The sequence below is a fragment of the Hipposideros armiger genome, unplaced genomic scaffold (assembly GCF_001890085.2).
Source record: "Hipposideros armiger isolate ML-2016 unplaced genomic scaffold, ASM189008v1 scaffold_29, whole genome shotgun sequence".
In the NCBI taxonomy this organism is placed as follows: Eukaryota; Metazoa; Chordata; class Mammalia; order Chiroptera; family Hipposideridae; genus Hipposideros; species Hipposideros armiger.
The window spans coordinates 3,415,764-3,428,763 of record NW_017731379.1 but is presented as its reverse complement, the minus strand read 5'-3'; the positions used below and the strand labels follow the sequence as shown (position 1 = coordinate 3,428,763).

At 34.3% G+C, this 13,000-nt stretch overlaps 1 protein-coding gene across 2 annotated transcripts in view; it reads left to right on the top strand.

Moving 5' to 3' along the window:
* RNFT1 (ring finger protein, transmembrane 1) overlaps positions 1 to 10,432 on the top strand; it is a 16,187-nt gene extending 5,755 nt beyond the window's left edge. Inside the window, exons 2-9 of one of the 2 annotated variants that reach the window (XM_019636788.1) lie at positions 1,302 to 1,755; positions 1,952 to 2,028; positions 3,119 to 3,219; positions 4,087 to 4,240; positions 4,876 to 5,034; positions 5,729 to 5,794; positions 8,835 to 8,936; positions 9,603 to 10,432. In XM_019636788.1, the coding sequence (XP_019492333.1) occupies positions 1,356 to 1,755; positions 1,952 to 2,028; positions 3,119 to 3,219; positions 4,087 to 4,240; positions 4,876 to 5,034; positions 5,729 to 5,794; positions 8,835 to 8,936; positions 9,603 to 9,713 (1,170 nt within the window). In that variant the 5' untranslated portion in view covers positions 1,302 to 1,355 and the 3' untranslated portion in view covers positions 9,714 to 10,432. Of the gene's footprint in view, positions 1 to 1,301; positions 1,756 to 1,951; positions 2,029 to 3,118; positions 3,220 to 4,086; positions 4,241 to 4,875; positions 5,035 to 5,728; positions 5,795 to 8,834; positions 8,937 to 9,561 lie in introns of both variants that reach the window. The other variant, XM_019636787.1, reaches the window with a different exon arrangement.
* Positions 10,433 to 13,000: the final 2,568 nt, after the last annotated feature.

Genomic DNA, 13,000 nt, shown 5'->3' with positions numbered 1-13,000 from the left:
GGGGGGGGGGGGGGGGGGGGGGGGCAGGCAGCGGCCGCCGAATGGGCTCTGGGGAGAATAACTGATGCACTCGATGCTCGAACGTGGGTGGAAAATTCTGTCCTGGGGATTCCGGAAGTGTTGTTTTCGTTTACTTTTCTTCCTTCCTTGTTTTCTTCCCCTTCTTGCTCGTGCAAGAAGGAAAATGGGAGGGTTCTATGTTCTGTTTTGTTTTTATAGAAAAGACACTGTTGCGCCCAACCTCCGTGTTCAGAGGTTTGACGAAGCAAGTAGTACCCATGGCATCGGAGCATTGGTGAAAGCTTTTAGTGCAAGGCATGAAAAACCAAACCGCCGTACTGTAACTGAAAAAAAAAAAATTCAAACCTAGGAATGAAATAGAATGACACAGAACTTGCCCTGACATTAATTCTAGCTTCCTCCTACAGAAAAGGCAGGCTGGGATAAGGCTCTGCGTTTCGTGAGCTGGGAGTCCAACTCTGGCACGTCGACACCTGCCCACACTGGTCATTTAGGGATCCTTCCCTGCCAGGGTGCTCTTTCCTGCAAAACACACATACACACCCCACCCCCATTGGTAGCATTTTTATTAGGCAGACTGTGTAACTCCTTATTCAGACCAGAGTCACCTAGCAATTATTACATGGTGACTCCCCAGGTCTTCCTATTAAAGGTATTTGGGTAATATTCTTTTACGCGCGGGGGGGGGGGGGGGAGTATTCTTCGTGTTAATTATTGGAAGCCTTTTTATTAGCTTTGGGAAAGCTGTTTCAGCATTAAATGAAATTTATAGGTCACCTAAGTGAAATGTTTATTAGTTCTCCATGATGATACTTAGTAAGACGTTAAGATTTATTTTCCTAGCCTTTCCAAGCATTAAAAAACATGATTCTTATGAAATGTAGAATCTACATCAGAGATGAAACTGCTCTAGTTGGGCAGAGTGAATGTGTTGAAGTATTCAAATATGAATGAGTATGAGTATTCACATTATTCACATCTGCTGGGCACCCATACTTTGACTATTTTGCTGACTCCTTCTCTCATTAGAAAACTGGAGGCATTTGAAGCTCAACTTCTTTTGTAGCAGATGTTCCTTAAAGGATAGTTTGTGAAGGACAACAGACCTGTAGCATTTAGTAAAGAGGGAGGAGTCTAATAACAAGTGATAGATTACCTGAAAATAATTCATCTACTATGATTATCAGCATCTCCTTTAGTGAATAAAAGATTGCTAGTGAGCAATACATTGCCTGTATTTAACTGTTCACTTAGAATATTTTCTGCTGTTTGATTTTTAGGAGACAGAGCCCTGAAGCAAAGAAATCTGGATCACAAAAAAGTATTCAAGGGTCATGCAAGCCAACTGTAGCCAACTGCACAGTCCTCCAGGAGCTGCAGGCAGTGAAGATGCCTCAGCCTCCCAATGTGTCCATACAAGATTGACAGAAGGTTCTTGTCTTCATTCTGGAGATGTGCATATCCAGATAAACTCCATACCTAAAGAATGTACTGAAAATCCAGGCTCCAGAAATATAAGGTCAGGTGTCCATAGCTGTACCCATGGATGTGTCCATAGTCGCTCACGGATTCACTCCCATAATGAAGCAAGGCAGCCCGATGACACTGTCATGGAGTCTGGAGATCATAATAATAGCTCCTTCTCAGAATTCCGGTCTCTCTTCAAGTGGCTGCAAAAAAGCCTTCCATATATTTTGATTCTGGGTGTCAAACTTATTATGCAGCATATAACAGGTAGGTTATAATAAAAGACTGATTTGTTTCATTGCTAAATTCAGTAAATTTTATTTCTTTACTGGTAACCTATTTTATGTATTTTCAGTTACTTTCTGCTAGCTTTTAAGATTGTGTTTCCTTTAATAAATTCATGTCATTGTGTTGCTTCTTTTTTTTTCTTTCTTTCAATTAACTGGAACTTATTTTCTAACAGGAATTTCTATTGGAATTGGGCTGCTTACAACTTTTATGTATGCAAACAAAAGCATTGTAAATCAGGTTTTTCTAAGAGTAAGTATAACAAGCAACTAAAAATTATTAAATGTTTGTAGATTATATAGTCATTTTTGAGAGAAATAGGAATTAAAAGTTTTATTTGTCAAATTTAAATAGATATATTGTAACATCCATGAATATTAAGTTTTATCTAAATGACCTGGAATAAATTATCTGTCGTAATGCTGAATTATTTCACCTTATTTTCATTGTATGTTGGGTTCCTGATAGAAAAATTAGAAGGATTACAAGATTTAGGAAGCACTATTTGATCTGATTTGTCAGGTGCTTTCATGTTTATTAGTTTAACTGTAACAAGTAATATAATCATTAAAAACGTTAGCTGTTGCACTGTAAGATTTAAAAGTTAAACAAAATGTACATTGAATAACTGGATATTGAACTTTTTAGATCTCTTTTAAAGAAAATTAAGCCCAAGTTTATAATGTAATTATAAGAGTCCTATTCATATAAATTATTAGGAAAAGTAGAATTAGTTTATAAAATTTCACCTTCAAGCAACTTTAAAGGACAGTATCTGTGTAAAGCAGCATGCATTCTGACCTGGAAACTTGTAGTTAGAGCCTATCAAACCATAAAAATTTAATTCAGAATTTAAAACTAGTAAAACTTTTAATGAAATTAGTAATTAAAACTTAATTTTAAAACACAGATTACCTTATTAAATTCTTATTGAATGTCTGAGAGTTTAAAAAGTATACTTATAAATCCTGATAACTTAAATGTATTTTTAAAAATTCTGTTTTGTCAGGCAAAAATAGGGAACCGCTGAGGTCAAGTTTACATTTGGGTGGGTCCTTTATGTCAGCTTGTAGATTTACTTCTTTGAAACATAGGTAATGTTTTTCTACAATGAAGAAACTTGTATTTTAAACTTTGTTTAAATGTAAGTTCTGTTTTGTTCACTAAAGATATATAAAATAGTGTGGTAATGTACAATTTAACAGATATTCTATTTTTAATAAGATTAATCTATTAAAACATTCTAAGTTAATAAACTAGTCGTTAAAGTAAAATAGTTTAATGCTATTTAAAATTCTGGCATAATTCAAAGTAACAAATCATAAAATTGTTTATTTTTCAGGAAAGGTGCTCAAAGATTCAGTGTGCTTGGTTACTGGTATTCTTAGCAGGATCTTCTGTTCTTTTATATTACACCTTTCATTCTCAGTCACTTTATTACAGGTAATTAGAGGTCCAAGTACACAATCACATTTGTTATGCAATCATGTATTACATAGCACTATGCATATATCTTACTTGCATATATTTATTGTTAGAGTTCAATTTGTATCTATCCGTCTCCTTCCAAGATTGAAAGCTCTGAGTGACTTATTCAGATTTGTATACCCAGTGCCTTGGCTTATAGCAGGTGCTCAATAAATATTTAATTTTTGACACTTCAATTTTTACTTACATAATTAGTAGTTATTAAGTATCTTTAGGTTATTGGTGATCTTTTTTATTTTTAATTATTTTTGACAAAAATATGTGTTTTAAAGTTGTATATGATGTTTTGATATAGGTATACATTGTGTGGTAAGAACACTTGATCTTTGTTTCTGGATGTAAGGAGAAGACTTGCTAAAGGACAGTAGTCGATAAGTTTCCATGTTAGATGGAAGTGTTTGAATTTTTGGCTTTAGTCAGATAATTTTAAGTCTTGGTTTCAATAGAGTAGGAGAGAGATGGACAATCTGGGATATAGTCTGTACGTGGAGCCAATACCTCTCAGATTGGTTGGTTGAGAGAATGGCAGATATCTAAAATTAGTGAATTTTTTAGATTATAGGCTAGAAGGGTATCAACCATGACAAGCTAGGAAGACTGTTCTTTATTCTATGGAGGAAAGATTTGAAACTCAAACATTTTAAAAGTCTCTTGAAAATAAGCAAAATGACCTTTCATTTTGTTTGTGAACGCTTAACATTTTGCCAAATTCATATATTTTACACATCAAATTAAAATATTTAGTAGCAAATTAAAAACCCCTATGAATAGTTTATCATTGTATGTTGCTCTGGTTAAGTTTTGATGTTTTTCTCTTGGTAGCTTAATTTTTTTAAATCCTGCTTTGGACTATTCGAGCTTCTGGGAAGTATTTTGGATTGTTGGAATTACAGACTTCATTCTGAAATTCCTCTTCATGGGCTTAAAATGCCTCATTTTATTGGTGCCTTCTTTCATCATGCCTTTTAAATCCAAGGTAAGAAACTAACATGTTTTATTGGAATGATGTTAACAAACCACATTAATGCTATTAGTCTTCATTTAAATAATTCCTTCATTTATAATTTTTCAGTTTGCTAAATAACCTAATTTTAATTATATTATCTCAGACTGGCAACCATTTGCTCAAAGACTTGAACCTAAATATTCATCTATTCCAATAAAATCAGAATTAACACTTGCTTGAGATTCATCTAAAAATTAGTCCCCATATCATACATGGAAAAATCCTATTTACATTTGAACTTCTGTTCTCCTTCAGGGCATTATCAATTGATAATTGATAACTGACTGTATGCTATTATTCAGTGTTTTTCCCATGTTCAATAAAAACTAATATAAATTTTTGTAATCAAAAACATACATAAATTTTACTTGCAGCATACATAAAACATTTTCACTGTCATTCTTTAAAAATTCTTTGAAAACAAACCTTAGTGACACTGTGAGAACCAGATTGAGGTTGTGTCTTAACCAGTCATGAGGATGAATTTTATAGTTATCTATGATTGTGCCATATTCTCATGACGTTCAGTCCAATATGAAGTGTTTGTGATATGTATATAAGCAGCTTTGGTAGCTTAATTTGTTACATTTTTCCTTCCTTTTTAGGGTTACTGGTATATGCTTTTAGAAGAATTATGTCAGTATTATCGAACTTTTGTTCCCATACCAGTTTGGTTTCGTTACCTTATAAGCTATGGGGAGTTTGGTAATGTAACTAGATGGAGTCTTGGGATATTGCTGGCCTTACTCTACCTCATACTAAAAGTAGGTAACATTATAAATCTTGTCATTGCATGACTCATAATGATTACAGATTTTATATACTACTGCTTTTCTCTTTAACTTTTAGTTTACCGTCGTATCACGAGTTTGAATACTAGGTTCTAGATCTACTTAGAAATGGAGAAATGGAAATATATATCTTTACCTTAATCCAGTGGTTTTCAGATTTTATTGGGAGAGTGGACTTCCCCATAGCATGGATTATCTAAACCAGGGGAAGAGGGGAATAGAACATACCTGTCTGGAACAGTAGCATCTGTCATACACATAATTCTGAAACTAGTGGGGTATCTTATCCTGTTCCCTCTCTGCCTGCTTCCCTTAACTTAATCACTTTATGAAACTTTAAAATCTAATTATGTTAAAAACATGTGAACCAGGTAGAATGGCCTTGTCTGTTACATAGCTAACTTTATATTTGTCTTGACCAAATTGTAACTCTGGGTATTCATATGTACTTTTTTTGGTTAAGAGTGACTGAAATCTATAAATTGAGTAAAATATTCCGTAATTGGACTTTTAAATATATTTAGATTGAAATGATTAGCTGTGATATGCAATGAGCATTAAGTTAATATCAGTATTTGATATTATGGGACTTTAGCTTTGATCTCTGGGGTTAGCAGATAGGGCTCTTTGAATTCATGAATTACCTCTTATTTATTTCCTCTTTTAGCTTTTGGATTTTTTTGGACATTTAAGAACTTTCAGACGGGTTTTGCAAATGTTTTTTATACGACCAGTAAGTATTTTTTAATCTGTTAAGAAAAAAACCTGTCTTTCTTCATTATAGAAATTTAACTCAGCTGTTTTACTAGTGTGGATTTCATAATTACATTGTTTTGTGTTTAATTTTTCTACTACTTTGGCACTTGGGGCTATGAGAATGATTTAGGAGTTTTATCTATGATCAGTTTCTTGACCTACACATTAACAGCCACCTGATAGTTAATGCAGTGCTTATGTATTTTAATGTGCCTCTTACCTCTTAAAATCACTTGATAGTCTTAAGGGTTTATAGACATTCCTTTAAAAATCTTGTCATGAACTTTTGTTGTTCCTATTTTAATCCACAAATGGTGGTTTTGTGTAGTTCCATTAATTCCTTATTCAGCTTCTATGAAAGCACTTCCACTATAATTCACTGTACATATGGAAAAGCTCATTACCAAAATCATAACTCTTAAAATTTTCTTACTGGAAAAATTTCCCCATGAATACTCAATTCTGTATTCACAATTAAGTTCACAGCATGGAATTTAACAATAAATTGAGACTCCAATGTCAATTACAAACATGTTATGCTACTGATTGCAGAGAAAGGGTGTCATAGGCTCATTTGCTATTTACCATACTTTTCCGTGTATAACGCGCACCCACATTTTTGGCGGAAACTTTCAGGGAAAAAAATCTTTAGTGTTAATTTTTTAATTCAAATTTTTATTTGTCTATATTTAGGTACTTGTTTTTTGTATTATAAATTATAAGGAATTACATATTATAAAAAGAAATTTTAGCATTTTTTAACATTATGGTACAAGAAATTTTATGTAACAAATAATTATAGAACACAAGAACAGACACAAGGTGCAAGAAATTTTATGTATCATTAACAAATTTATGATACTTAATGCATCACAGAAGGCCAAGAACTCTTTGTCGCTGCAAGTTTGTCGTTCAACAAAACCAGTTATCGTATTCCAGGGTATTATTTTGCATACAGATATCATTATTGATTTCTAGAGTTACATTTTTAACTCACAAGCATAAATAAAAGAATTCAAAACATTTATATAGATACGGAATTAGTACTATCCATGTAGAAGCGCATCCTTATTGTTCCCTCACAAATTTGGGCCCAAAAATGCACATTATACACGGCAAAATACGGTAGTAGCCTCAAAGGTCCTCAGTACTTAGATATGGTCACTAGATTTCAGAGTTTGAGCCTCAGTTTTGCAATCCAGTAGGTATTTAAACAATTATTTGGTTGGGACTCAGGGGATCTGATTTAAAAGAATGCCAATCTAATAATGTATGTTGAAAAAAAAAAGAGGAATAGAGGATTATATCTACAGAGTGGACCACACTAACTGGCCAACGCACCCTTTCCCTAAGATAAAGTTAGTAACATAGTAACAAGTCTTGCTGCATACTATTCAGACTTCTTTTTTTAGACAAGATACAATATAATTGAGAGTTCAGCTTTGATCAAGTTTATTCATTAGGTGTCAGCCATTTTACCATAATCTAGTAAGATTTGTGCTGAAATAGTTTGATATTCCTCCTCTGTAAGGCAGAGAGAGACTATTAGTCATCAACATTCTTGATTTATTCCTGAGGCTCTCAGGAATAAATACATGTCCTGGACATGTTACAAATATATGTATGTTCCTTAACTTTGCCAGGGAAATGGCAATCACCATCAAGATAAACCTTCACTTGAAGAGAGTCTGCAAAATGCCAGATAAGAGTGGTATTTTAAAAGCTTGTCAGCACAAGTATTTGCAATATACTCTGCTAAAGGAGTTTACTGAAGGAGTTGGCACCAAGGTCATTGTCCATCTGTAACTTGAAAAAAATCTTAATTTTTAAAATTTTTATCCTTTTTGAGTCTTAGTTTAATTTTGTTAACCCTTAATATTTAGTACAACTTAGTACAAGAAGTTAGATCATAGCTTCAGGTTCTTGAATCAAGTCATGCCTTGTTTTCATTACCATGCTCTCACTTCTCTTCAGCGACCTTTTCCCAGTCAGTTCTACAGAAAGCTGATCTCATTTGCAATCTTTTGTCACATCTAGTAAATGACTAAATTCTACTGATGTGAGGAAGTTATTAAGATCTCGAAGAGATCAGAAACTTTTAGGACCTTAGAAAAATAGGAAATTCAAAGAATTGTATTGTTCAGCAGTTGATTTTGACAGTATCTCTACCTAAGTGACATTCTGCAGTTGGTTCTTTTATAAAATTTTATCATTTTTTTCTGTACTAAATGCTCTGACTTTTTTGATAATTGATGGTAATTAAAATAATTTTTTGATTTAGTGGCAGGACACTGTTTGGTGGTCCCCCAACCTTCACATTGAACTCACCTGCCAAGCTTTCAAAAACTACAGATTCCTGTGTCACATCCCAGTGTGTTTGGACCGATTGAATCAATCTCCAGCATGGAGCACATAAATCTATTTTTAAAGCAATATCTCCATGAGTTATATTCAGTCAGCCAAGATCTGGATTGACTTTTTTTTTTTTTAGCTGAGCCATCCTGCCACCTGTTGGCAGCTCAACGGCAGCTCAGCTCGGGCCAGGAATCGAACCGGTGACCCTGTTGCTCAGAGCTCGCACTCTTGAGCTCTTAACCAGCTGAGCCACTCAGCTGGCCCAGGATTGACTTTTTTGAACCACTGCCATAATAAATAAGCAGGCTCAATTTGGCAATACAGGGTCACCTAATACATTAATATAGATTTTATAATACTTATAGTTCAGATTAATCTCTTAAGCCAGTGTTGAATCAGTGAATTTGAAGCACTGTCATTTGGGAATCCAGTGAATCTAAAAATCTTTCAAGATCCTATTATGTATTACTGAGTTCACTTTGATTCAGTCCATCAAGACGTGGTTCTGCCTATGTAGGTGAGCTTTGAAATGTATCTTTTGGGGGAGTTTTCAAATGCCTGGTTCTAGAGAGATTTGAGAAATACAGTATATATAGCATTACCACCATACTGGAAGAAAAGGAAAGAAATTTGTAGATGAACAAAACTTCTTATCTTCACAGAGTTACGGAGTGGCTGCCAGCAAGAGACAGTGTTCAGATGTGGATGATATTTGTTCAATATGTCAAGCTGAATTTCAAAAGCCAATTCTTCTCATCTGTCAGGTAATATTTTTTAGCAACTTAAATACAACACTTTTCTGTGATTTGCAAAAGTCACGTATTAGTTTTAAGGAAAAAAAACTAGTGTTGAGCAGAAAGTAGTATTCAAGACACATACTAGTAATTTATTTGAGATTAGGGGTTTGGTAGATTAGCTAAATCTTGCCCCTTATGTTCTAATGGTTTTCATGCAGAGGAGTGCATGAAAGGGAAAAATAATTCAAATGGCAGATTGGTTACCAATGTGATTGGAAAACAGTCTATTTTTAATAACTGGATACTAGTCTTTTAGAACACCAGCATTTGATACTGGATTGTGTAAGGCCTTTTCCTATACTTGATGGCAGAGCATAAGTCATTATATTTGATCTTAAAGTTATCACCTAAGGATAGCTTATGCTTGATTAAAAGTGATTAAATGGATAGTACATTCAAAAGAACTAGGCTCTACCACTAACACCACTGTGTTCTTGAATGTCATCCTTTCTCGTTTTCTCACTTGTAAAACGAAGGGATTAGTGCTCTCCAAAATCCCTTTCAGCTCTGAAGAGTATGATTGTCTACAATGTGATGAATTTAAAATAAAAATGTTATCGAGTATAAAATGTAGTTCTTAATTCCCTTACAGCATATATTTTGTGAAGAGTGTATTACCTTATGGTTTAACAGAGAGAAAACATGTCCACTGTGCAGAACTGTGATTTCAGACCATATAAACAAATGGAAAGATGGAGCTACTTCATCACACCTTCAAATATATTAAGTTGTATAAACTCTTAAGGCCACAAAACACCGATTTTATTTGGTTACAGTGAGTATTAATAAAGACATTAGAATGGATTTTCAGGGCTAGAAGTTAAGGAAAATGTATCCAAATGGTTTTAGAATATTGTCATAAGACTTAAAGATTAAATGAAAGAAGCCTATGTTTTAAAAAATAAGTAATGTTCAACCTGATGCATATAAACATTTATTCTATCCTAATTATTTGACAGGTGATTGCAGTGTTAAATTGTGTGTTTTCTTGTTAATGTTACCAAAACAGCAATTGGATAACTAGAATTAGTAGATCTTAGAGGAACTCAGGTATTCTTTCCTGACATTGTTTTCAGACGGAAGAATATTTTTCATAATGTTTTAAAATACACATTATCTGAAAGTAGAATTTTCTTTAGCATTGACTTTTGTAATTCCCATTCTAAAAATTCTTAAAATTTTCATAAAATTTGTATTTTTAAATGAAAGTTCTAAATGATATATTTTACCTATAACAATCAAATTTTCTAAGTGAAGATTAATTTACTGAGGATGATATATTTTAATATTGTATTCTCTTGAGTTATTAGTAATCAGTGAGAATAGATGATATAAATTCATTTTGTTTATGGACCTCATATATACAATCCTGCCATCAACTTTAATGTTCATGATCTTGCTTTCTATATAGTGCCATGGACTGTCTTCAAGTAACTATTAAAATAATTGATATGGATAACAAATGGCTTCACTGATAATTTGCATAGTGTTAACAAACAAGACAAACTCAAACCTTAGCAAAGAATTCCCCTCATATAACTCGTCTTCTCCAGAAATTTTGAATCACCATTACTTGGGAGATTAAAGCCTACATGCACTCAGAGGCATTTCCAAAAGCCTTAGTGTGGTTTATTTGCCTGAGTATTTGTGCAGTGTGGTGGAAAAGGGAATGAGGCACTCTCTCCCCTTGAAACCTCTAAGGGGGAACCAAGATCTATAACAGAAGTCTAAAGAGTTGGTTACATCTAACTTTAGAGTACAAGAACTCTGCCCATTTTCTCTATTATCATCTATCAGTTTGTACACAAGGAAGACATAGTGGGAAGAACTTAGGAGGTAAAGGTAGAAAAAAACTTGTAGTTTTGATAAAACAAAGGCTAAACCAGCATATAGATTGGTAAGAATGACCAACCAGCTACAGGTTAAGTCACTTTCATGCCTGTATGGCCTCCAGATTGGCAGGAGAATGTTAGAAAGCCTGTAACTTTTTTCCTCAGGTAAATATTGCCAGGTTATAAGTACACCTGTTTCTGTTCATTCAGTGCTGATATAAACTTTTATCTACTTTAAGAACCATTGCAAATATTGAAACAAGCTTACTTGGCCTTGTGTCACCTTCCTGACTTTGTGGTGAAGCTAGTTGTTATTTAGGTATACAGCAAGGGACAGGTGAAAAAGGCAATTTGGGGCTAGAATTTGGGTATGAAAGATAGATGGGCTGACTTCTTGTGAAAAACACAAGAATAGCATCTTGCTACATGGGTTATTTCAGCTTTATTATAATACCTACTTACCACATCTACTTACCCTATGACTAAAGGACTAGCTTTGTTTCTTAATATGATTTTAACAACAAAGGAAGTCCCTGATGACCAGTGGGGTTTTCTTTTGTTTTTTTTAACCAACAAGAAAGCAGTTCATATGTGAATTTAAAAGGGGGAAAGTGTAATAGGAGAGCTATGCCATCCAATAACAATGCTGATGAACTGGAAACATTACTTCTGTTCCTTCACCTCAAAATCAGGGGAACAAGGACTCAAAAACCCATTTATTCTGTGAATGTATATCATGCCTGAAAGATTGTTTTATCATCACTAAGAGTTGCTACTATGTTTTATAAAAAGTCAAGTCAATTTGAGAACTTCTATAGAGAAATCATCTTGGCAAGTGTGATAGAATTGCCTCATAAATAAGAAGTGGCCTATACAAAACTTTACCCATCTTACACTAGATATGAGGTGTGATCAAATAATAGTGAATGTTTAAATTTTTTAAAAAAATTATTAAAAAGACACAATGCCATTAATCTCCTTAAAAACACTCCCCCTTGCTTTGAACACTTATCCCATCATTCTTGCCACTTTCTGAAGCAGTTCTGGAAGTCCTCTTTTGTGGAGTATCTTCAGTTGTGCTATTGTGGCTGCCTCGATGTCCTGAATCATTTTGACTTTGGGGAAGAGCCAGAAGTCGCACAGTACCAGATCTAGTGACTAAAGTGAATGAAGACACACTGTAATGTTTTTGAAAGAAATTGCTGTATACCGTGACATGGAGCCTTTCCGTTGTGATCACAAACTATGGTGAATGCTGCTGCCGAGTGCCATCCAATGGAAACGCAGGGATCTTCAATATGGAAAGTAGCACGTGAAACTTGTTAACAATGTGTGACAAGTTTCAGCTTGTTTGGTGCAGTCGGGTGCGAACTAAGGTTGAGAAAGGTGTGTTTTAAAGTGTTCCATCAGGCTGGCTGAGTGGCTCAGTTGGTTAAGAGCTCAGTCAAAAGTACGAGCTCTGAGCAACAGGGTCGCCAGTTCAATTCCCGGCCTGAGCTGAGCTGCCACTGAGCTGCCAACAGGTGGCAGGAAAAAAATAAATAAAAAATAAAGTGTTAACATCAATCATCTTCCAGTGTGACAACGCTCCGTGTCACACATCGCTTCTGGTATACAGCAATTTCTGTCAAATAAAAACATTACAGTGTGTCCTCATCCACCTTATTCACTGGATCTGGCACCGTGCTACTTCTGGCTCTTCCCCAAAGTCAAAATGATTCAGGACATCGAGGTAACCACAACAGTGCAACTAAAGACACTCCACAAAAGAGGACTTCCATAACTGCTTCAGAAAGGGGCAAGAACGATGGGTAAGTGTGTTTGAAGTAAGGGAGAGTATTTTGTGGGGAATTAATGGCAATGTGTCTTTTATTATAATTTTTTTTTATTTAAACATTCACCCTATTTTTTTATCACACCTCATATAGTGAGACATTATTTGAAAATCTGCATATAACTTGATTCTACAGTTGGCCCATCACATCTGCAGATACGGAGGGCCGAATGTATTTACTGAAAAAAATTCTGCACGTAAGTGGACACACGCAGTTCAAACCTATTTTTTTCAAGGGTCAACTATAGTTTATTAAATAGAACCTGAACACATCTGGCATGTTAATGAAAAAAATTATTGAAACCATTTGTGCATCTGATAGTTATTTCTTCCTATCTTAGGATAATAAAAAAAAATCACTTCTA